The sequence below is a fragment of the Natator depressus genome, chromosome 14 (genome assembly GCF_965152275.1).
Source record: "Natator depressus isolate rNatDep1 chromosome 14, rNatDep2.hap1, whole genome shotgun sequence".
Classification (NCBI taxonomy): domain Eukaryota; kingdom Metazoa; phylum Chordata; order Testudines; family Cheloniidae; genus Natator; species Natator depressus.
The window spans coordinates 42,342,117-42,365,966 of record NC_134247.1 but is presented as its reverse complement, the minus strand read 5'-3'; the positions used below and the strand labels follow the sequence as shown (position 1 = coordinate 42,365,966).

General features: G+C 53.5%; 2 protein-coding genes across 2 annotated transcripts in view; both read right to left on the bottom strand.

Moving 5' to 3' along the window:
- Positions 1–1,537: 1,537 nt before the first annotated feature.
- LOC141998054 (maestro heat-like repeat-containing protein family member 7) lies at positions 1,538–16,890 on the bottom strand. The gene is made up of 14 exons (XM_074970691.1): positions 16,857–16,890; positions 11,384–11,701; positions 10,860–10,957; positions 10,377–10,499; positions 9,814–9,893; positions 9,270–9,375; positions 8,700–8,795; positions 7,843–7,947; positions 7,309–7,444; positions 6,975–7,069; positions 5,359–5,511; positions 3,672–4,458; positions 2,833–3,078; positions 1,538–2,728 (listed from the first exon to the last, which is right to left on the bottom strand). The coding sequence occupies exons 1-12, from the start codon at positions 16,888–16,890 to the stop codon at positions 4,363–4,365; spliced, it is 1,440 nt and encodes a 479-aa protein (XP_074826792.1). The 3' UTR covers positions 1,538–2,728; positions 2,833–3,078; positions 3,672–4,362.
- A 3,509-nt stretch (positions 16,891–20,399) lies between these two features.
- LOC141998593 (uncharacterized) overlaps positions 20,400–23,850 on the bottom strand; it is a 37,645-nt gene continuing 34,194 nt past the window's right edge. Inside the window, 1 exon segment of the mRNA XM_074971463.1 lies at positions 20,400–22,823. Coding sequence (XP_074827564.1) covers positions 21,975–22,823 — 849 coding nt within the window. The 3' untranslated portion in view covers positions 20,400–21,974.

Below are 23,850 nucleotides of genomic sequence, written 5' to 3'. Positions count from 1 at the left end.
CCATTCTTATAGCTGTCTTCCCCGGAAAGTAGTCTGGCAAGTGTTCCTGTCAGCTCTTTGCTAAGTTATCTGCCAAAACACGAGAGTTTTCAGGTGCCTAAGTAGCCCCTGGAATCATGGTGAAATTATCCTCCCCGCCACCACCAAAATTTGAAATGGTGCCCTGAGTGCATGGGACCCTACCGTGCTCCCCCAGAGGAGCTGCATTAAGAGGCAACTCTGCAAGTTCTCTGCATGCCTTTGCAAGTGACCCCCATGCCTCTCCATTTCCTTGGCCACATGTATCCTGTCCCTTGCTGGCGGCTCATCCAGAAAAAGAGGGAAAGAGCTCACCACTGCGACCACCTGAGGAATGTGTTGGGTTGAGATCAGCTGGTCAAAGCAGGCAATAGGGACAGAATCGGAGACTTGAAGCTCCTCGAGTGACCTCTGACCTTTCCAGACCTGCCCTTCAATCAGACACAGCCATTGTAAAGTTTAATGTGATAGTAACTAGACCCATTTTAAACCCTTCACCACACAAGACAAAGCCCGTAGGATTCATCATTAATGATTTATTTCTCCTCCCGTGGATTCCTGCAGCCACCAGCCACCTTGGAGCTTTCCCTCCTCTCTCCCAGGCTGGGCTCACTTGATTGCAAGAGCTCAGCGGAGGGTCCAGCTTTGCTCTTTCGCTTCCTTTCTTCCCATCTTTGGGTGGCTGCATTTGCAACTGAGCAGCCTGATGGAAACACTGAGTCCTCTGTCTCGGCAGGCAGGCCCAGCCGCCAAAGCCAAAGACTCCCTGAGAACAGGGGGAGGTTCGCCTGAACTCTCAGGAGTGGAGGCTGGGCCCATAGGGTAGGGTTACCATATTTGAACTTTCAAAAAAGAGGACACTCCGGGTGGGGGGGGGGGGAGTTGTAGCCCTGCCCCCTATCTACTCCCTCCCACTTCCTGCCCCCTGACTGCCCCCCACAGAACTGTCAACCCATCCAACCCCCCCTGCTCCTAGTCCCCTGATCTCCTGCTCCCAGGACCCCATCCTCTATCTAAGCCTTCCTTCTCCCTGTCTCCAACTGCCCCCTCCTGAGACCCCCCCACCCTAACTGCCCCCCTAGAACTTCCCCCCCGCCTGTCCCCTGACTGCCCCACCCCCTCTCCGCACCCCTGCCCCCTGACATACCCCCGGGTCTCCCACACCGATCCAACCACTCCCTGTCCCCTGACTGCCCCCGCAGAACCCCCGACCCATCTAACCCCCACCCCCCGCTCCCTGCCGCTGACTTCCCCCCTGAACCTCCGCCCCATCCAATCCCCCCTGCTCCATCTCCCTTGACTCCCCCGACCCCTCTCCCTGCCCACCCCCTGACAGGCTCCCCCCAGAACCCCTGACCCATTCAACCCCTCCTGCTACCTGTCCCCTGACTGTCCCTTGGGACCCCATGCCCCTTCTCCAGCCCCCCGGCTCCCTTACCCTGCTGCTCAGAGCAGTGTGTCTGGGGTGCGGAGCCAGACACAGTGCCGCGCTCCCCCGCAGAGCGCACAGCTCCCCCCCCAGCCCCCAGAGTGCTGCATTGGGAGGGAAATCCTGGCCCTTTTGAGAGTTTTACAAATTCCTCCCGGAGGGCGATTGAAAACCCAAAAAGCCGGACATGTCCGGGAAAATCCGGACGCATGGTAACCCGACCACAGGGACTCCAGGATCTGCAGCTGCTGCCACCTCTATGGTGAATCCTCCAATTCATCACCAACCAGCTCTTCCCCATTCTGCCACCCGGCCCCACGGTCTGACCGTGCAGGAGAACAGAAACCCTTTGGGACAGCAGGAGAGTCTCCTCAACGCCGCACTCTTTGCATGGCTTCCCGCGGTCACTGGGAAACACGACTACCCTGTCCCCAGGAGTCTCTCAAGGAGCTGCCGGCGCAGTCACTGGGCACCCACTCGTAATGGTCTCGGGCAGTGGCATTGCAGAGGGAGCTGAGCAGACTGTCCCTTCTGTGACTTCCTGAATTGCTGCCAGGACGGATTCTCCTCTGCACTAGGGAGAGTCCCCGAGGAAAAGCAGCTGTGGTAGGGGAGGGGGCAAGACAAGCTCTCCCCCTGAGCCCTTGAATAGCAGGCAAGCAGGACTCTGGGAGCCAGGGATCGGTGTGTCTTGCTGGGAGAGCAGAGCTGGAGAGCAGAAAAGGGCACTGGAGGAATTGTCGAAAAGTCAGTGTCATGGCTGGGTCATGGGCAGCCAGACCTAGTGGTCAGAGGCAGAGTCCACACTCACAAGGCAGGAGTGGAGAGTCAGCTGGGTCAGGACACTGGAAGAGCAGAAGCAAAAGACCAAATTGTCTTCAGCACCTCAAGTCAGATGAGCCACCCCGAGTCCGCATGCCAGGAAATCAAGCCTGGGGAGCGGGAGCAGGAACAGCCAACACACGGTCCAGAGCCGGGGAGGAACTCGGGTGTTCAGACAGCTCCTTGTTCCTGCTGCTGGTTTAAGGAGTTCCCGGGGGCCGATTAGCTGTTCTGGGACTCTGCCAATAGGTCCTCAGGGATGGAGCCTCAAATTGGGTCTGGACTTCGTCAGTCCTAGGTAAGCAGTTTTTCGTAGGCTTCCAGGTGGCGTGCTGGAGGGTGGCTGCTGCCAGGAACCCTGCAGACCCGGGTTAATGACCCGGGGGTCATGACAATGACTGATCTCTCCCCGCTCAAACCTCCTTCACGAAAGAGTCTCCAGGGTCCCAGACGCATCCTCTGAGAATAAAAAAACACAGTCATGAGGACAAATAGGCTGTGGAACAGGAGCCCCCTCCTTGTTGCGACAGCCCCAAGTGCCCGGAAGAGTGGACGGTTCTTACCTCCAGGAGATGCCTGGGATCTTCCATCTAAGCCTCATTGGGACCCCTGTTTCTTGGTCTGATAGGATGAGATCATCTGTCCCCACTGCTCCCTGCGCTGGGCTGGCTGCAGCACACATCTGTGGAAGAGGCTGGGCCAGAGAGATGTTACAGTCAGGGTCCAGGCAGCCCAGAAGGAGAACAGAGGGTCTGAAACCAGAAGACGAAGCCATCAAATCAGCGGATTTGACAGAGAAGTTTTCTACCCTACAGGGACATCAAAGAAGGTCTGTTAGGAAAGCTGAGATGTTAGTCTGGAAACTGCTAAGGCAAAGATTGTGATTGTTAAGATTCGGTTTTAGTCACTACAAAGTGTGTTGTGTTTTGTTTGTCAGTTTGAAATTTGTCTCTTTCTCTTCCTTAGTGTCACTTAAATCTCTTCTTTGTTACTGTGCTTCCAAAACCACCGCAGTGTCATGTGTTCGAGTGAAGTGTGAGTCTCCAGCCTACCCAACAGGCTGAGCTGTGCCCTGTCTCTCTGAAGGTAGCGAATAATTTCTGAGCGGTGCTGGGCCCAGAGTCCAAGGGCAGTTCACCAGACACCTCCTGTGAAGCCCAAAGAGACCAAAGGAGCAGGAGAGATTCAGGCTCCACTGATCCATGGGAACTTCCCACAGAAGAGGCTACACAGGGCTCCAGACACAGCCAGCAGGATCCCTCTCACAACCTGGGCCATGTTCTTCCCCTCCCAGCCCCACAGCTTCCTCCCCACCCCAGCCTCAGGAACCCCTCCCACCTTCCTGCTCTCCCCACCCACTCTCCAATACCAGGCTGTTTCCAGAATGGAAGCAGGTGCGTACCAGAGTTCACTCACAGCTAGATGCTGGCCAGGCCTTGTGTCACCGCTTTCTCGCTGGGCTAGCAACCCCGCTGATACTCACTCTTGCAGTTTGTTGGCTGGGAACTCAGCCCCCCAACCAGGTGACTGGCCTTTACTCCACTCCTTCCTGGGTCGTGCTCCTTGCAAACAAAGTCCAAAAATGTCTTGAACAGAAACAAGGCCTTCCACCCTCGTGGGGAGCTCTTCCTCGGCCTGATTTCGGCTTGGCCTGCCCTTCTTGGGTTTCTATGGTCTTCTGTGTCCCCTTCCTTAGGGACGGTGAGAGAACCCAGTCCTACCCTGGACTCCAGGTTTTGGCCCAAGGCCATCTACTGAACAGCTCGCTCTGCTTCTGTACTTTTGCTGCTGTTTCCCCTTATTTCCTCTCAGGTGGGGCTCACTTGGTCATCAACTTGGCCTAGCCCCAGGCTGGGCAGCCACGGGCCAAGCCACCCTGTTAGATACCCTCCTCCTTCAAATCCGGTCCAGCCCGGCTGACAGGTTTGCTGAAAGGATGGTGAAACCCCATTGCTGATCAGGAGGAGGTCAGAGTCTGTTCTCTAGGAGGCCTCCGTTTCCGCTTCCACTAGCCCCGCATTTACAGTGAGACAGAGCAGTACCTGCAGCAGGGAGTGGGACTTGCTGAACAGGGAGGGGAACCTTTCAGAGCATCAGATGAGCCACAGGCCTTGCAGCGCCTCGGGCATCTGGTGCAAGTGCCTGATGATGTGAAGCTGGCCCATGACCTTGGCTGTGACATCCTCGTGCTGCAGGGGAACGAGAACATGTCAGAGACTGAGACACTCCCCAGGAATCAGGGAGGATTAAGGGCACCTGGGACCAGCACCATCATTTCCACCCAGCAGCTGCTCCTGTCTGAGTGGTGGATTCACCCTCCAGACCCCCAGGATGGAGGCTTGCTGTCCTCTCTAGTGACCTCCAGTGCCAACCCCCCTCCTTGTACGGTGAGCTCCTGCCACCTCCCCATCCATGCCCCTGACAGCTGTTCCACCTCCAACCCACCTGGGGACACCGCTCAAGTTCGTAGAACCCTCTCCTCCATCCCTACCTCCATCCCCACCCAGGTAGGGCAGGGAGGGGGCTCTAGCAGGGTGGCGGGGGGCAGGAGGGATTCTGGCAGCAGTGAAGTGGGATGGGAGAGGTTGAGACCTTTCCCCAAGTCACCCCAGTGACAAAAGCTGAAGCCACAGGATGGCAGGCCTGGTGAAGGGGGCAGGTCAGCAGCCCCTGCTGACTGAATCCTCCCAATCGCTCGAGAGCGGGTCCAGCCCTACCAGCAGCAAGACCAGCTTCCCACGTCCATGTGCCTCAGCCCTTCCTGGTCAGTCGCCATCTCCAGCCAGTCCTTGGTCTCCCAGGCTGCCAGGGATGGGAGCAACTCTTGATGGTGGCTCGGGTGACTTGGACACTAGGCCATGGGGAAATGGGTGCAGCTCTGTGGGGCAGGAAAGGTTCCCAGAGGGCACTTAGGGGACTCTCCTGTCCTTTCCAGGAGTGAGAGCAGAGCACCACATCCTAAGAAGAGAAGTTCATGAAGTCCAGAAGTCCCCACTAGGCTCCTTGCTACCAGGCCAGCGAATGGCGATCGGATGGGAATGAGGCCCTGGGCCCCACCCCAAGCTCCTGAGTCGATTGCAGCTGCTTACCGTGACCCCCATCAGTTGCTGGGCTTCCCCCAGGAGGGAGTAGACGAGCACCAGCCCAGCCTGGCTGACACGAAGCAGGGGGTCGTAGATGGCCAGCACTGCTGTCTGCACAAAGGATCTTTTCTGCCCTTCGGAGAAGAATTTTCCAAAGACCTAGAATCAAGAGGACACGAGGCTCGAGCAGATTGCCCAGAGCCAGCTTCCAAATCCTGGCCGTCCAATGGCATCACCGTCTAGTGCCCCAAAGGGCGGGGAAGAGAGCTGCTGTGGCCAAGGCAGTTCATTCCCCAGGAGGCTTTCAGGGTCCCAGGCCTCAGGGAAGCCCCTTTATTAAAAGGTCGCAGGTGCTTAGGGACCAAAGCCTCCCGTGGCTCTTTCGGGAGGGCAATTTATGGCAGGGGCCAGGATGGGCTGGAAATGGATCTCTAATGTGTGTGAGCAGGCCCACTCTGCTGTGCAGGGCACAGAGACGACAGGGGACCCTGTGTTGCTTCCAGCAGAGAGATCTCCTGCATCTCAGCGGCTAGAGGAGTGTGTGTGTGTTGTGGGGGGCGAGGGGGTTGGAGCTGACAGACCAAAGGTCTCTTCACCCCAGCTTAGTGATTTCTCTCGTGGCTGGGAATGGCCTCTGCAGCTCCTTGGTTTCTTCAAGGGGAATCCAACCTGCAGCCTGACAAGGACAAGGAGACTCATGGCCCAGTCCCCATCACAGACGCTCCTCGGAGACTTTTCTTCCACTGCAACAATTCAGCTTGTGGGAGGCGGGACAAGCTCACACAGTCTCTCTCACGGGGCGTCTGTGGAGCAGCGTTCTGTCCATGCCCTTGTCGATCCAGGAGTCACTCCAAGGCCTCCCCTCTGATGTTGTGGAAATCGCCCATTTCACCTTTGACTCCAGTCTGGGGGCACTGTGTTACGGTGTGTTCGAAGGTTTGGATATTCTCACCACAGCTGTGAGACGGGGGCAGGGGGCGGGGTGGTGTCTTTGATTTTCTACTTGTGCAGCAAGTAGCCGCAACTTGGGTTAGTGACAATGTGCTTCTTTGGAACAGTGGCTGAGGTCCAGATACTCTGCCATTCCCTGGCTGGGTCTGGAGACATGAGGGGGGCGTATGTGGTCCATATTGGCTCTGGAGCTCACTATGTCCCCTACCCAGTTCCCAGGTTGGGGCATTCTCCTTCCTGACTGGCAATGGAATTGGGCAAAGCCCACCTCCTTTCTCTGCTTCTACAGGGTGCAGGGAATGAAACAAGGGTCTGATCAAGCAATCATGACTGACTGACTCAGGGCTCTCCTCTCAGACACTTGGGGATCAGCCAGGGGGACAAGGAGCAGAGAGACACCCAGAGCCATAATCCTATATTAACTCACCCACCCGGGGATCCTCCTTATGCCACGTAGCAATGCAGCCATGTAAGACACTCAAATCACGGCAACTAGTGAGGTTCCAATGTGGGACCTTTAGCACCAGCCTGTCCCACTGGTTGCTGGATGAGGAACTCTGAGCTGGAAATAAGGAGTGGGCTCTTTTCCTGTCTCCAGGAGGCATCCACTGCAGGGAACCCAGCCAGCCCCACTCCCTGAGCTGTGTCATGCCCTGCCACAGTGCCCTTACCTCCCCAACTCTGGCTGTATTTTTGTAGCCCAAGAGCCTTCTGTCCTGGTGCCAGTCATAGCACCAGAGATCTTCTGCGTCATGTATGGTCAGGCCTGGAAGAGAGAGAGAGAGAGAGAGAGAGAGAGAGAGAGACTTTTCTCCTTCTGGTTGCAGTTTCTGTGTCCTTCCAATCCCATTGGTGGCTCCACAGTGGAGTGGAAAAGAACAGAGGCAGAGAGAGACTTGTCCTCCAGCTGGGGTCAGTCGGAGAGAAATGGTCTGGGGTCCCATTATCCACCTGTGGTCACTCTCAGTCCCCTATTCGGTTCCTTGTCCCAGCTGGGTTCCTTACCCCTCTGTCGGAGCAGCAGCTGGTAGAGTCGGTAAGTCCCCTCCCTGGCCTGCCGGCTGATGTCCTTGTCTGGATCGCTGACAAATAGAGCCAGCTGGGCCACATGGTGCCCCATCCTGGGGAACTCGGCGGAGATCTAATGGAAGGGAGAGCAGAGGGGACTCCATCAGCATTTTCCTGTCAGCTCCCTGTCCCCCCTGGGCCAGAGGGCTCCTTCCCCTTAGCCCCTCTGCAGGAGATGCTGGGGGAGAGGAGCTTGAGATCGAGCCTTCATTTGCTCTGCTGCCAAGGGAGCCCGGAGCTGCTTTGGAATGCCAAGCAGGGGCTGGAGCATGGGCCCCTTAAAGGCCCAGGGACAACACTGAACCAGGACAAGAAGAACTTGACTCAAGCCGAGCTCAGTCCCTGCTCTGACCCTGCCTCCCCATGAAGAACCCTCCTAAGCCACAGCCCTGGCAGGGGCAGATCCTGCAGCCCGCCGGAGCCAGCCCGCCTCCGCCGGGAGCCAGCGAGCTGGGGTCAGAGGTCACTTACGTCAAACTCAGGGAGGGTGACTGTGTATCTCAGCAGGGCTGTGCTGCTCCTGATGGCCCTGGCTCGCTCCTGGGACACCCTGGACACGACCCAGAAGTTGACATGCTGTGGGGAAAGGAGGCAGGTCAGACTCAATGGCCAGCTGCACCTGCTTTGCAAATGAGCCCCACGCCCCCAGCCCCAGGGGCCTGAGACATTCTGCGCAGGGGGGAATATCTCAGGCCCTGATGGCAGAGCTTTAGAAGGGGATTTTTTCCCCCAGGACACAGCTTGTACCTTGCAGGTCACAACTTGTCAGCATCTCTCTAGATTGGGACAATGTTCGGGGTCGGGGCTGGTCCCCTCCTCCCAGAACTCCTGATTCCTGAACAGTTCACCAGAAAGGAGGCTGAACCCTCGCCCTTCCCTGCTACGCAAATTCTTGGGCGGGTATACGGAGTGACTGAGAGCACAATCCCCCCAGGAATTTCAGAGCAGATCAGAGGGAAGGGCTGATTCCCTGGGGTCCTCCTGTTTCTCTAGGAAGGAGCGTGTGCCTCTTCTCTGAGAACCATCTCCCAAATCTCATGGGGTGTGTGTGTTGGAGGGGTGGGGGAAGGGTGGGTTTTCAGACTCTGACTCCACAAGACAGCCAGGAGCCCTGTGGTTCGTGCTCCGCAGAACCAGGCAGAGCTCTGGCTTGAAGTCCCAGCTCCTTCCTCTGTCCCTCAAGAAGGAAGGACCTGCCACTGCATTGCACTGACCTCCCCAACCAAGGACGGCCCACTGGGGACCCAGCTAGGAGGACAGAGTAGAAAATGGATCTTCCAGTCTCTCCTTACCAGTCCCCCAAAGAGTTAAGGTAAAATGGGGCTCACCTCCAAGATGAAGTGGAGCCTGTCTGTGTCTGGGGACTCTGCCAGCAGGTTCCCCAGCATGGCATCCAGGACCTCTGGGATGACCTTGTGCAGAGCCTGCAAAGCATGGGTCAGAGTTAGGGAACCTGGGCCTACACCTGCCACAGGATGGGAAGAGCGGTCTCTGGGAAGCACTGGGGAGACTCCCAAACACATCTCCTGGCCTCTCTCCTTCACATCCCACTGCAGGTAATTCGCAAGAATTGATGACCCCTGGATCTTTGATCCATGAGCTTAGCAGGTCTCTGCAGAGGGCCTTGTAGGCAGAAGAGTATGAAACAGCCAAGTTGCTATGGATGGAAGCTGGGCTTCTGGGCAAAACACGGCTTATGGAAGAAAGAAAGAAAGAAAGAAAGAAAGAAAGAAATCCCACAGAGAGGGGTAATCTCTTCCCTGCTGGAGGGAATGATCCAAGCCTGCAGCTTGTTCCATCTCCGCTACCCCACCCCTAAATCTGGAGCTCCAGCGAATCAAGGGAGCAGGACCAAGGACCACTCTGGAAGAGGAGGAGGATGGAGGAGGAGGATGTACCTGGATGCCGGTGGTGTCCTTCTCCGTGCCCAGGGTGAAGACGGAGTGAAGGGCAGCTCGCAAGAGCTGGGTCTCTAGGTCTGGCTCCAGGGCAGGTTTCATGGTGCTGGCAAGAGAGAGGAGCTGGTATTAGACTGTGCAGTACGGGGGTGGGACTGTCGCCAACACGGACACCAACCCACAGGGATATAGGCACAGGCTGGTGAGATTGGAAACTGAGGCACTGAGCTCGGGAATGACAAGGCCAAGGCGTCCCAGACAGACAGTGGCAGGACAGGAATAGCTCCTGTTCCCTGGAGCCTGCGGCCCCTCCTGTATCTGAGCCCGGGAGTGAGCCCCTCTCAAGGCCCCTGTCATGTTATGGGAGTGAAAAGAAGAGCTCCGCCAGGAGAGAGTGACCCTTCCCACCCCACCATCTCTGCCAGAGGCGCCACTCTTGGGAGGTGACCTGGGAGGGACAGTGACGGTGACTCCCAGCCTTGGGCCTGAGCAGCGCTGGGGTGAGGGGAGCCGGCGGGGTGGGGGGGTGGGGCTGTCTCAGTACCAGAGGTTGCCCACTGCAGCCAGGGAGTGGGCGAGGACGGCGCTGGGTGACGAGTCGTCGGGAAGCTCCTCGATGAGCTCCTGTGAGACGCGAAGGAGACAAAGGAGCGTGTGAGATTCAGGCCCGACTGACACCTCCCAGTGAGGAGATGACACAGCCAGTGCCCCACATGGCCAGCAGGATCCCCCACCACCTCCCGCTCCCCCGATTCCTTCCTGCCCATCCGACTTGTCCCCCTTCCCGGATTCCTGCCCAGCTCACTCCCAATCCCCTTCTCTCCTCCTCCCTGTCAAAACTGCCCCCATTCAGCCCCATCCCGACGACCGAGCTGGGACCATGTGATTCCTTGTCCCCCACTCTCAGCTGCCATCCAGCCCCACAATTCCCCCCCTGCCCACTACCCACCAATCTCAGAATTTCTCCCAAGTCTTCAGCCCCAGCAATCCCTGCCCTCTGCTGCCCCCTCCAACACCACCAATCCCCCACCCATTAGCCTGCCCATACCCCTGCCAATCCCATGTCTCTCTCCTCACGCCAGCTGCTGTATGGCGTGTCTCACTCACCACGATCCTCTTCACCACAGCCGCCTTGCAGCAGCGCGGCTCCAGCGTGTCCTCCCCTCTCTCCCGTGCAGCCAGACATGCGGGGTAGATGGCCTGAAGGAACAGGAGCTGCTGCCCCTCATCCTGTACCCACCAGGAGTGGGGTATAGCGAGAGAGAACCTGTTAGCTAGGGACCTTCCTGCCCCACCCACACCACCTCCAGGGCTCAGGCCTCAACGGGGGATTGTGGGGACCCGCCTATTCTCCAAATCCCCCACCACTCCTACACAAGAAGGATCAGGAACTGGGACAGTGCCTGTGGGCGGAGACGACCTCGGCTGTTGTGGGACAAACACCCCCATCTTGAGGGTCCCACCTCATGGATGTAAAAGGGCCCCATTTGGGGTGGTGGATCAGGAGGGACAAGACCCTCGGCAGGGGGTGGGGATGCTGGGAAGGGACAGGGCAATCTTGGTTCCAGCCCAGGTGGGGAACATTTGTACCTTATGTCTGCACTGGAGCTGCTCTCGGATGACCTTGAGAGCAGCTTCATCTTTGGCCACGTCCACCCCTTCCTCCTGCTCCGAATCCAGGGGGCTCCCTGCACCAGGGAGGGAAGGACAGGGGCGTGGTGGGCAGAGCAGGATTCAAGACCCCCCTTCCCACCTCAGGCACCCAGGGCAGATGGGGCCCCAGACCTCCCTCTCAGGGATGCCTTCAGCCCCCAACAGCTGCAGAAGCCCAGAGCAGAGCCCCCCTCCCCTGCCGAGGACCCCATGGGTGGTGCCTGTTCCCCCCGCCCGGAGCAGCAAGGACCAACATGGCAGCAGCTCTTCACGCCCCCACCCCAGGTCCCCGTGCGGAAGGGGCAGCTGTGTGACGGCTGCTGCTGTCCGTGGGGTTCGCGCGGCTCAGGCCAGACACCTGGGCTGGGGACCCCCCCCCCCCGTATCCCTGGGAGAGCGTCTGGGCCCAGGGTGTTCACATCCCGTCCTCAGCCCTCCCGGCGCCCAGCCTGGCTCCTCACCTGGAGCAAAGCAGTGGCGCCCGTCGGCCTGGCTGCTGCCAGAGGCCCAGGTGCTGCCGCTGTCCCAGGCTGAGCTGCCGGTGCTGGGACAGGGACCTTCCACCTCCTGGCCGGCGGGGGCTGGAAGGGCCTCAGAGACCGGGCAGGGCGAGGCCTCCTGATGGGAACGAGGGCTGGGCTCCTGGGGCCGCTGCTGCCCACACAACCAGCCCCAGAGCCACCCTGCCCGGCGCCCCTCCTGGGCTGGGTCCTGTCTGCCAAACCGCAGCCTGGGCCAGCTCCACCGGGGCCTGGTCGGGGCCGCTCCCAGCTCGGCGCCTGCGCCGGGAGCCGGGTTCCTTTTCCAGAAGGCCGGGCACTTCCGCCGTCTGGCCTGGACGGGAGCTGCTTCCCCGCCAGCGGGGACGCAGGGCTTGCTCTGCCCCTTGGGAAGACGGCAGCTGCTTCCCTCAGGCTCTGGGGTCACCTGCAGAGCCTTCCTCCTAAACATCCGCAAGAGCCTGGCCATCCTGGAACCGAGCGGGGAGCAGGGGTGAGTCTGGGCTCAAGGCAGCCTTTCACTCCTGAGCCTTTTCCGTCCCTCCTCCTCCCTGCTCCAAACACAGCAGCCCCCTCTGCCCCCACAGGAGTGCAGGGAGAGCCATCTACACACACGGGCAGGAGTTCATTGCGTGATCTGCTCCCAACGTTCCCCCTCGTAATCCCTGCTGCTGCAATATCCAGGAAGTCTCATCCTTTTCCGGCAATGGGGTCAGTCCCAAAGACCATCGGTTCCTCTGGACAAGCAGCCCCCTCCTGTCGTCCCAGGCCACACTCCCTCCCAGGGTAGAGAAAGAAGAGAAGCCAGGAGTCCCGACTTCTCCTAGGAAACCATTCCCCACGTCAAAGTCACAAAGACCCTAGGCACAGGAAGACCAGGGCCCTCCTCGTTCCCCATTGGTTCCCCATTGGTTTCCTTGCTCAGCAGCTCACAGGGTCTGGCCCAGCTCAGAGACTCTCAGCCTGGGGAACAGTGTCCCACAAGGGAAGGGCTGGGAGCCCCATTGCTGGAACCTTTCCAAACACACTGGAGACGGCTCTGGAGAAGCCCCTGCCTGGTCTAAGAGTGAGGGGCTCTTGGGGGCTGTTTGCAAATTATATCCTCTCCCCCTGTTTCTGCCTCTCCCCACACAGACAGGGGAAGCCACCGAGGAACCCGAATGCCACTCACTTGCTCTCAGTGATGGTACGATGGATGGCGGATATTCAGGGTCAGCAGACGTCCCTCGCCCTCCTCCTCACTCCCCAAGCCCAAGGCAGGCTGGAGAGGGTGGTGACCTCAGGAGTTACCCTGCCCAGCCAGCAGGCAGGGCGATGACACGAGGGCGATCGACTGGCTGTGAAAACAAGAGTCTGTCTTATTGCCAAGGGACGGAGAAACTCAGCCAGCAGCAGGGGGGTGCAGAACACTGCCCTCGTGCGGAGGTGACAGCCCCTCCAGGATCCTGACATCCCAGCACTTCCAGAGCCCAGGAAATAAGGTGTGAACATTTTCATGGAAACCGTTTTCTGTCAGAAAATCCATTCAGGCGAAACCGCTTTGTTTCTTGAACTCATAACAAGTAAGATGAAAATTCTTTGCAAAAATATTTGTTTGCAAAAGAAGAGCATCTCCTGTTTGTCAGAGCGCATTAAACTGTCTCGTCGTACACAAAAGGGAGACACAACGCTCTGGAAAATTAGACGAGATGCTTCAGTCTGAGCTAAGTAGTTGCCGCTCTTCACAATTTCAAAATAATAAAATGCAAATCAAATCGAATATTAGGTCATAATCTGCTATGGCTCAGTGTGACAGGACACCCCCTAGTCTGCACTGCTCCCAGTGACACTCTTCAGTGGATCCCCAGCATCCACCCATGGTGAGGTAGGTGGGAGAGGATTGTTATTCATCCTTGACAGAAGGAGAAACGAAGGCTGAGAAAGGAGCAGGGACTTGTTCGAGACGATCATGAACTGCTCCGAGACAATGACTGGAGTGCAGCATCCACATTGGTCAAACATCTAACTGGTTGTGACTTATTTGCTTGGTCATAAAAGAGAACAAGAAAGACCAGAGTTTCCTCCCTGTCAATAGCCCTCTCCTCAGCCAATCAAGGTTGAGACTTTGAGGGGTGGGAGGCTAAGGGGTCTCACCAAATAGCCCAAAGAATGGCCCTGGTCACCACCGAGGGGATCACTCTCGGAGCACTATTCCAGTCTCACCTCTCTGTGAGGGCCTCCCACAACCCCCCCTACCCCCGCTCCACACACAGAGCTCCTGGTGGTGGGAGGAAAGCAGAGGAAAAGGACAAAGGAAGCAAGAAGAGAAAGGTAGGAGGGACAGAGGAAAAGGGAAAACAAAAAGGAGAAACCCCAATGTCCCCAGTAATTCTAAGGGACAAAGTCCTAGGTCGGAAATAAAATGCTGCCCCCACAATCTAATGTTTTCCTTTCCTAAAAATCAGCCGGCACCTGATGGATCAGACTGAACAGGTTCCAAACCTCTCCGAGGCTCTTACCTTCTCTACAGGGACGTCTGTTTTCGAGCAAAACCACTAAAAGAAAAGGAGAAAACTCCGAAGAGGGTCCTCCGTGCGCTCACGAACGTGCAAATGAATGCTCTCTCAGTCCTCCAGGAGAGACCTCGAGAAGGAGACGTGCTGAAGCAAAGCCACAGGGATCTCCGGGGTGGCCCCTATACTGCACCCCTGTCCTGCCTGGCTGATGTCAAGATCTCTCTGTGAGGTCATCGCCTCCCCACCACCTTTGTCCAATAGGCTGAGGTCCTGCCAAAGGCCCTTGTGATGTCACTGCCACACCCACCCCTCCCCTGCAGTGCTGATGTCCTGCCCCTGTCCAGCCACATTGGATGTTTGAGCTGCTTCCCCTTGATCACCCCATGCAATGAGCATTCATTGTGGGGATGATACCGACCACACAGTAGAACACAGAGGCTCTTCCCCAGGCCACAATTAGGTTTTCACAAGTTAGTAGACTTTATGGCCAGAAGGAACCGTTAGAGCATTTCATCTGATCCCCTGCGTATCCTAAGGCCTCCTGTATGTCAGAAGAGCTGGGCTTTTCTTTTACTCAACCATTTTCCAGAAAGGCATCTAGTCTTTATTCGAAGAGATCAAGAGATGGAGAAGCCATCATTTCTCTTGATAGTTTGTGCCAAAGACGAACCACCCTCTGACAAATCTGGGTCTTATTGTCATTATACTTTTTCTGATTTCTGCTTCCATCCATGGGGTCTTGTCATGCCTTTCTCTGCGACATAAAAGAGCTCTTTTATACTCAACATTTTCTCTCCATGAAGTCAAGCAACTCACCTCTCATTTGTATCTACTGTATCTACTAAACAGATTGAGCTTTTTCAATGTCTCATTAGAAGGCATCATCCCCATCACTCAATTTCGAATCTTTTCTGTACCCTCTCCAATTGTTTTAACATAATATTCAAAATGTGGACACAAGAACTGGATTCAACATTCCAACATCAGTCTCATCAATGCTGTTTCACTTCCCTTTCCATCCTCACTACTCTATCCATCCAAGAATGGCTTTAACCTTTTTACCACAGTTTCACATTGACAAACCATGCTGAGCAGCTCGTCCACTATGGCCCTGAAATCCTTTTCAGGGTCACTGCTTTCCAGCGGATTGTCCCCCATTCTGTAGGGTGCCGCCTGACTCCTTTGTTACTGGAGGTATGGGGTTGCATTTGGCTTTATGAAAACCTAATTATTTAGTAAGTATTTTAGAAGAACTAGCCCATTAGAGAGAGAATCATGAATTACTCAAAGACAATGAATGGAGAAAAGCGGCAAGAGCAATCAAATACATGTTTGGTTACGGCCTATTTCCTTGGTCTTAAAAGAGGGTCACAAGGACCTGAGCCTCCTCCCTCACAATAGCCCCAAGCTCCCCCAATCAGCATTGAGACTCTGAGAAGCAGAAAGCTGAGAGTTCTCACCAGATGTCCCGGGTCACCACCGGAGGGAGTCACTCTTAGAGCACCATTCCAGCCACATGTCTTTGGGAGGGCCCCCCGCAATGACAGTTGGAGAGCAAACCCCCCCCGCTCCTGCTCTGTCCCCAACTCCACACGCACAGACAGGTCCTGGTGGTGAAAGGAAAGCAGGGGAAAAGGACAAAGATGCAAGAGAAGACGAGAAAGGAGGGAGAGACAGGAAAAGGGAAAACAAAAAGGAGAAATCCCAATGTCCCCAGTGATTCTAAGGGACAAAGTCCTAGGTCGGAAATAAAATGCTGCCCCCACAATCTAGTGTTTTCCTTTCCTAAAAATCAGCCGGCATCTGATGGATCAGACTGAACAGGTTCCAAACCTCTCCGAGGCTCTTACCTTCTATACAGGGACGTCTGTTTTCCAGCAAAACCACTAAAAGAAAAGGAGAAAACTCCGAAGAGGGTCCTCCTTGCGCTCACGAACGTGCAAGTGAATGCTCTCTCAGTCCTCCAGGAGAGACCTCGAGAAGGAGACGTGCTGAAGCAAAGCCACAGGGATCTCCGAGGTGGCCCCTGTCCTGCACCCCTGTCCTGCCTGGCTGATGTCAAGATCCCTCTGTGAGATCATCGCCTCCCCACCACCTTTGTCCAATAGGCTGAGGTCCTGCCAAAGGCCCTTGTGATGTCACTGCCACACCCACCCCTCCCCTGCAGTGCTGATGTCCTGCCCCTGTCCAGCCACACCGGATGTTTGAGCTGCTTCCCCTGGATCACCCCACTCAATGAGCGTTCATTGTGGGCTCAAGCCGACTACCCAGTAAAACATCAGAGGCTTCTCCCCATGCAACGCTCAGTTTTTCATAAATTAGCAGACTTTATGGACAGAAGAGACAATTAGAGCGTGTCTTCTGACCCCCTGCATATCACATGCTTTCTGTAGAGCACAGGAGCTAGTTTTTGACTACACACGTTCCAGAAAGCTATCTCGTCTTCATTAGAAGACATCAAGAGGTGGGGAATTCCCACCACTTCCCTTTCTAGTTTGTTCCTTTGGTGATTCATCCTCAGTGTTGAGTATGTGTGCCCTCTTTCTCATATGAATTGGTCTCTTTTGAATTTCCAGCCACTGCGTCTTGTTATGCTTTTCTCTGCTAGATTAACGGGCCCTTTAATACCCGATATTGTCTCTCCATGAAGTCACTTCAGCACTTCAATGACGTCACCTCCCTATCTTTTTTATCATCTAAACAGGCTGAGCTCTTTCAATAGCTCACTTGCAGGAATTTTTCTCCAGCGTTCAAAATGTTTCCTTGCTTTTTGCTGCCCCATCTCCAATATTTCCAAATCTTTTTTTCAAAGGTGGACGCCAAAACTGGATGCAGCATTCCATGATCAGTCTTCCGCATGGTGTGTCACCTCCCTAAGCTCCTCACTGCTCTTTTCATACATCTAATGATGGCTTTAGCCCCGTTCACCACAGCATCACCCTGGATGCTCTTGTTGAATGGCTTGCCCAGCATGGCCCCTAAATCTTCTTCACAGTCAGTGCTTTCCTGGATACACTGCCCCATTCTGTAGGTGTGGCCTGCATGCTTTGTTGCTAGGTATAGGACCCTTCCTTTGGTTATTTTCAAACTTGTTTTCTTTGAATGGGTCCAGCTTATCAAGGGATCTGATTGCTCTGTGTCACTGCCCTCTCCTCATCATTAATTACCACTCTGCTACTATTTTATCACCCACCATCAGCATTTTCCTGTCAGCTCCCTGTCCCTGTCCCTGTCACTTCTTGCGTCTGCACCTCTCATAAACTGTGGCCTTAATCTCGGCCCTGGAAACATTTACGTGCATGTTTAACTTTAATTACTGCTGTGAATAATTCCATTTCAATGGGTCTACTTTCAGGTCGGGTTTATGCTACGGCCCTATATCGGTGTAACTACGTCACTCATTTATTAATTTTCTTTCTTGTATTTGTGAAAGTTCTTGAGAGCTTAAAGCAGGTAAAATACATGAAGAGGTTCGGACAGTCCAAGTTTGTCAGTGCAAAGTGACAGCAGAGATGTGGTATCTGCGAGTTTTCCATAAGTCTCTCAGGGTTACCCAAGATAACTTTGGGGATCTCTGTCTTGCATCGGGAATGTTCCCTGAAAGTGTCCAAACTGCTCAGAGTTGCAGAACCATTCCCTGGATCCATTCTTATAGCTGTCTTCCCTGGAAAGCAGTCTGGCAAGTGTTCCTGTCAGCTCTTTGCTAAGTTATCTGCCAAAACCCTAGAGTTTTCAGGTGCCTAAGTAGCCCCTGGAATCATGGTAAAATTATCCTCCCCGCCACCACCAAAATTTGAAATGGTGCCCCTGAGTGCACGGGACCCTACCATGCTCCCCCCAGAGGAGCTGCATTAACAGGCAACTCTGCAAGTTCTCTGCATGCCTCTGCATCATCCTGAAGATGATGAAGTACTTTCCAGTCCATTAGTAACTAAGGAGGATGTTCAACACCATTTGCTAAGGATAAACTTTTTTCCATCAGCAAGTCTGAATAACTTCCAACCCAGAGCTCTTAAAGAGCTTCCTGAGGAGATCTCCACCCCAAATATTAATTTTTAATAATCGTGGAATAACAGGGAAATTCCAGAAGGCAAGTGTGATGACCTAGGTAACTATAGGCCACTTAGTCTGACATCAATACTGGGCAAAATTACAGAAAAATTTGTTAATATAATTAATAAATAATTAAAGAATAGGAACATAATTAATGCCAGTCAACATGGCTTTATGGAAACTAGGTCTTGTAAAAAAAACAAACAACCCTGATTTCATTCTTTGAAGATATTAAATATTTAGTAATAAAGATAACTGGGTACATGTAATATGCTTAACACTTTTTAACTGCCTGGTATTCTGGTAACATTTTACTGCATGACCGTCTAGTAAAAAAATTAGCACTATACAATATCAATAAAGCACACATTAAATAAATAAAGAACTGGCTAAATGACAGATCTCAGGAAGTAGTTGTCAGTCGGGAAATCGTCATCAAATGGAGGTGTTTCTAGTGCGGTTCCTCGGGGATTGGGTCTAGAGCCCTCACAATACTCAACATTTTCATCAGGGATCTGGAAGTCAGTATAAAATCACTGCTGATCCAATTTGAAGATGGCACAGACATTGACCGAGTGGTCAAGAATGATGAGGACAGGGTCATCATCCAGAGTCATCTTGATCGCTTGGTAACCTGGGCCCGTTCAATAAGGCCAAATACCAGGTTGTACATTGAGGACTGAGGAATGCAGGACGTAACTAAGGAAAAGGTGGCCCAGAAAGCAGTGATTCTGAAAAGGATTTAGGGGTCATAGTGGAGAAACAACTCAACATGAGCTCCCAATGCGAGGCTGTGGCAAAAAAAGCGAATGGGATGCTTCATGCATAAATGAGGCAGGGGCGGCGAGTTGTATGGGCCCATGGTGACCGTGCTCCAGGAATAGTCAGCGCACGGGGGCCCAGCTCCACCAATGTTCGGGGCTGGGTCTCTCCCCTTGCCCCGCCTGCCGCTCCCGCCGCCACCACCGGAGGCACAGCAGGGCTAAAGCGGCTTCCTGCCCGCCCTCACTCCACATGACGCAACACTCCTGGAAGCGGCTGGCACGTCCCTGCGGCCCCTTGGCGGGTCTCCGCACGCTGCCCCAAGCGCCGACTCCGCCATTGGAACTGTGGCCAATTGGAGCTGCGGGGGCAGTGCCTGTGGGCAGTGGCGCACGGAGACCCCTGGCCCCCCTGCCTAGGAGCCGCGGTCATAGGGGTGTGGGGGGTCACTTTATGGAGCCGCCAGAGGTAAGCACCACACCCCTCTCCCGCATGCCAATCCCATGCCACAGCCCTCAGCCCCTTCCCCACCTCAACCCCCTGCCCCAGCCCGGAGCCCACACTCCGCACCCAAACTCCCTCCCAGAACCTGCACCCCAACTCCCTCCCAGAGCCTTAGGCAGGTGTGGGGGGGTGAGGGGGGAGACTTGGACCCTTTCTGGGCACCACCAAAAATTATACAAACCTGTTGTCCCTGAGCATCAGCAGGGACATGAATTTACCTCTGCATACGGCATTGTGGAGGCCAATCCCCGAATATCGGGTCCAGTTCTGGCAGCCACATTTTTAAAAGGAAGTTGAAAAATGGGATCAGAGCCATAAAAATAATTTGAGGGTTGAAGAAGGTGCCTTGCAATGAGAGATGTTACAAACTCAATCCATTTATCTTAAAATGGGCAGGTGGGTAGATTTGGGTACCTTTGGGTAGAGAAAATACTGGATGCTAAAGGGCTCATTAATTTAGAGGGGGAAAGCATAGCAAGAACCAATGCCTGGAAGTTGAAGCCAGACAAACGCAAACTGGACTTAAGGAACATATTTTTTTTTTATCAGTGAGGATAATTAATCATTGGGACACATGACCAAGAAAGTGGTGGATTCCCCATCTCTTCCTATCAAGACTCGAGGCCTTTCAGGAAGATCTGCATTAGCCAACCACATGTTATTGGCCTCAACATGGAAGTATCTGGGTGAAATTCTCTGAGCTGTGTTATATAGGAGCTCAGACTAAATGATCTAATGGTCCCTTCTGGCCATCAACTCTATAACTGTCATGCCTTACACCTAGCACGGGCCCCCTTGAAGCGGTGAACCAGAAGGCTTGTGCCAGTGGCAGGGGTTCTAGGAGGTGGTGTGTTTATGCTATGGTGGATTTTAGGGGGTCGCCACTGATTCCGGGAGCTGGGCAGTTGGACTGTGTGGTTACAACTCTCAGAAGATGGTGGTAGATAGGAGGCAGGTGAACAGGAAATGACAGACAGAGGGGATTTTCCCTCCTAGACAAGGGATTTTTGCCACAGACACAGAGTTGGCAGTTCCGGGATGTGCTCCCTGTGGCACACAGGGTTGGGGAAAGAACACCTCAGAGAAGATTCCCAGGTGGACTCGGAGTCTGTTAAAGGCTATTTTTACTCATGACTCAAGACAAAGGACTCTGGGAGCTTGAGAAACTAAATTTGACTTTATTCTTTCTAAGCCAGAAATAAAAGCTAAACTCTCCTCCCCACACCCAGTACCCAGCTCAGCATGGAGCATTTTGGCCCCAGCCCAGCACGGTGCTGTTCCCACCTCCCGCAGGCATCAGCAACCGAGCAGCGTTGTACAGTGGGCAGAAAAATGCAGAGGATCCATTAGAGATGCCGGGATTCAGTCACAGAGAAGCAAACGCTTTGAGAGCTGGAAAGCCAGGGAGCTTGGGTTAATGGGAGCAGGAGAACAGCGCGGCACCTCCAATCCCGGCTGAGGGTTTTATCCCCATGGGATGTCCTTGGCATGCGTGGGGTGAGTGTGACAGAGAGAGAGAGTCTCTGTCATCTCAGTAAAGGACACTGTAGAGAGGGGGTATGCGTGAGAAGCTTGGTTCACAGACTCCTCATTGCTCTCCAGTCTCAGTGATGGACGTCAGCTGGCCTCAGGGCTGGCCAGGCTTGTTGACTTCACTAGTTTCCTTCCTGTCTCTGCTCAGTCTCATCCTCCCAGGAATCACTGATGCGCCCAAATCACTCCACAAGCAGTGTCATTTGTAGCCCTTTGGGATTCAGGGACAGTTTCACCCAGTGATCACAAGCTAGTTCCTGTCTCTCTCTGGCTCCTATGTAGCAAGTTAACAATTCTCAGCCTTGGCTGTGTGGCTCTCCAGAGAAAACCCTGTAGTTTCCCAGCCCTTTATCTCTCTCCTGACCATATCTCCCGTCACTCCAGGGATCAGGCAGGAACTTCTTTCCCTGTTTCAGTCCCTGCCTCTCGGCCTGCAACTCTCACACTGGCCCCATCAGTGTTTGTGCTGATGGTGATGTATAATAATCATTGTTCAAATAACACTAAGATCTCATGGCAAAGGGTCGGAAAATGGTACAAATAAACCAAGAGAGTTCTGGCAAATGGTCATTTGTCTTTTGGAGTCCCCACTAAATCTGCACTACGTCCTGTAAAACAAAACTAATATAGTACTAGATGACCAAACGGCCTTCAGCAAATAGAGAACAATCCACAATACAGGGTGGACTATAAGAAACTTTCAGGTTCATATATAGTGACATCCCAGAGCATGTTCCAGTTGATTCAAAATCAGGAGAACAGACTTACCCATACTCTCCTCTGAACTATCGACACCTGCTTCATTCGGCGCCTTCTTATGTTGTCATGCTGGTTACAAAAGTTTTAACACCATCCTAATGAAAGGAGAAAACCCAAATTCCCATCTGATGGAAACTGGAATTTAAGCTCAGAACGATCACACAGTGTGGGGGATTCATTTGAATTCTCCCCCCAGGTCTGCAGCCCACATGAGTCTGACTTAGCATGAATGAAAACAAAGATATGTGCAGGGGCATTGGATTTTTTAAAATAAACTAAGGCCAGTCCTAGGGATGGAACTGATAGAATTTCTCTCCTGTGAGGAGTCTCTAATGTCAATTCCACTTGAAGCATTTTCCACATTAAAGATATTTAAGAGGTCTATTCCCTGTCTGACTTTCCTGATGACTGATACAAGCTGATCCCAGCTGAAGCTTCTCCCATATTCAAGGTTTCTTTCCTCTGTGAATTCTCTGATGTCCAATATGGGTTGATTTCCGACTGAAACTTTTCCCACAGTCAAGGCATTTATAGGGTCTCTCTCCTGTGTGCATTCTCTGATGTTTAATAAGGGCTGTGTTGTCAATAAACCTTTTCCCACAGTCCAGGCACTTATACGGTCTCTCTCCTGTGTGAGTTCTTTGATGTGAAATTAGATTTGAGTTCCAGCTGAATGTTTTTCCACACTCGAGGCATTTATAGGGTTTCTCTCCTGTATGCGTTCGCTGATGTGAAATTAGGTATGAACTCTGATTGAAACTTTTCCCACAGTCCAAGCACTTATAGGGTTTATCTCCTGTGTGAGCACTCTGATGTGAAATAAGATCTGAGCTCAGAACAAAGCTTTTCCCACAGTCAAGGCATTTGTAGGGTTTCTCACCTGTGTGGGTTCTCTCATGCCTAATAAGATCTGAGCTCTGAATGAAGCTTTTCCCACATTCCAGGCATTTATAAGGTTGTTCTCCTGTGTGGGTTCTCTGATGCCTAATAAGGTTTGAACCCTGATTGAAACCTTTCCCACAGTCAAGGCATTTATAGGGTTTCTCCCCTGTGTGGATCCTCCGATGTGAAATAAGGTTTGCGGTATGACTAAAACCTTTCCCACAGACAAGGCACTTATAGGGTTTCTCGCCAGTGTGGATCCTCTGATGGGAAATAAGATTTGAGCTCTGACTGAAAACTTTCCCACAGACAAGGCACTTGTAGGGTTTCTCTCCAGTGTGGACCTTCTGATGTGAAATAAGATGTGACCTCCGAATAAAGATTTTCCCACACTCGGTGCATGTGTTTTTTTTCTGCTCTCTGGGCATTCTCTGCTGGGCTGTGGTTTCCTTGAGGTCCTTGCAATCTCCACCATGATTTCTGGGTTCACATGTTTTCTTCCCTGGGTTGCATCCCAGAAGCCTCTCTGACCTGCGCTGATTTCCACAGGCTTTTCCTGGTTTACGATTCTTATAAAACTCCCCTTCAGATCTTCCCAATACTGTTTCCTGCAGACCTACGTCTTCACCACCTTCCCACTGTGGATTCTCCTTCTCATTCACCATCTCAGCACCCCCTGGAATACAGAGAGAGAATCCAGACAGGAGTCATCCCCCGTGCCGGGGAGAAAGGAACGAAAGGGGAACAGCAAAGAGGGGAAACACAACACAACTACTGCTGGGGAGACTGAGAAAGGGAACATTTACTAACCCTTCTGTAATTTTTCCTTCTCTGAAGTGGGTCCCGGGTGCTCCATGATCCATTAAAACTGGGATGTTCCTGATCATCGTCTGAGCGTAATGGAGCTTCGTCCTTTTACACCCTCTCTCTCTCACTCTAGCTTCACATTGTGCTGCACCAGGGACAACAATGGCACCCCAGGGTGAAGCCAGGAACAGAGGTTTTAAAAATAAAGAAAAACTGGAGCCTCCATACTTGGACGAAATAACCTAGTTCTAACAGACAACACAGAGCACCAGGGACCCACAAAGGAGAAACTGGATTCTGCCTCCACATCCCTTCCAAACACCCAGGGGGAAGTAAAGTCTGGGAGGGAAGCTCCTGACAGATTTCAGTCAGCATGGGTGAGTGACATCTGCCCCAAGAATGGAACTGGTCCCAGGAGGGGAGGGGAAGAGAAGAGACATGAATGAATACAGACAGGACAATACAATGCTTCTGCCACCTCAAAGGATGCAGGGATGGAGATGAATTAGGTCTCCCTTGTGTTTCCGACTCTCTTATCCCATGGCTGGGGGAGTGGAGATCAAAGTCTGTCAAACAAATTGTCAGGACTATGAGGTCATTCCCCTGAAATCGCAGGGTCTGTCTGCACAGCTG

Coding starts and splice junctions, on each gene's coding strand:
- LOC141998054 (XM_074970691.1), bottom strand. CDS start 16,890: ATGCTGGGCAAGCCATTCAACAAGAGCATCCAGG. Junction 7,948..8,699: donor GGCTCCACTTCATCTTGGAG/GTGAGCCCCATT, acceptor CTTTCCCCACAG/CATGTCAACTTCTGGGTCGT. Junction 5,512..6,974: donor ATACAGCCAGAGTTGGGGAG/GTAAGGGCACTG, acceptor TCTTGATTCTAG/GTCTTTGGAAAATTCTTCTC.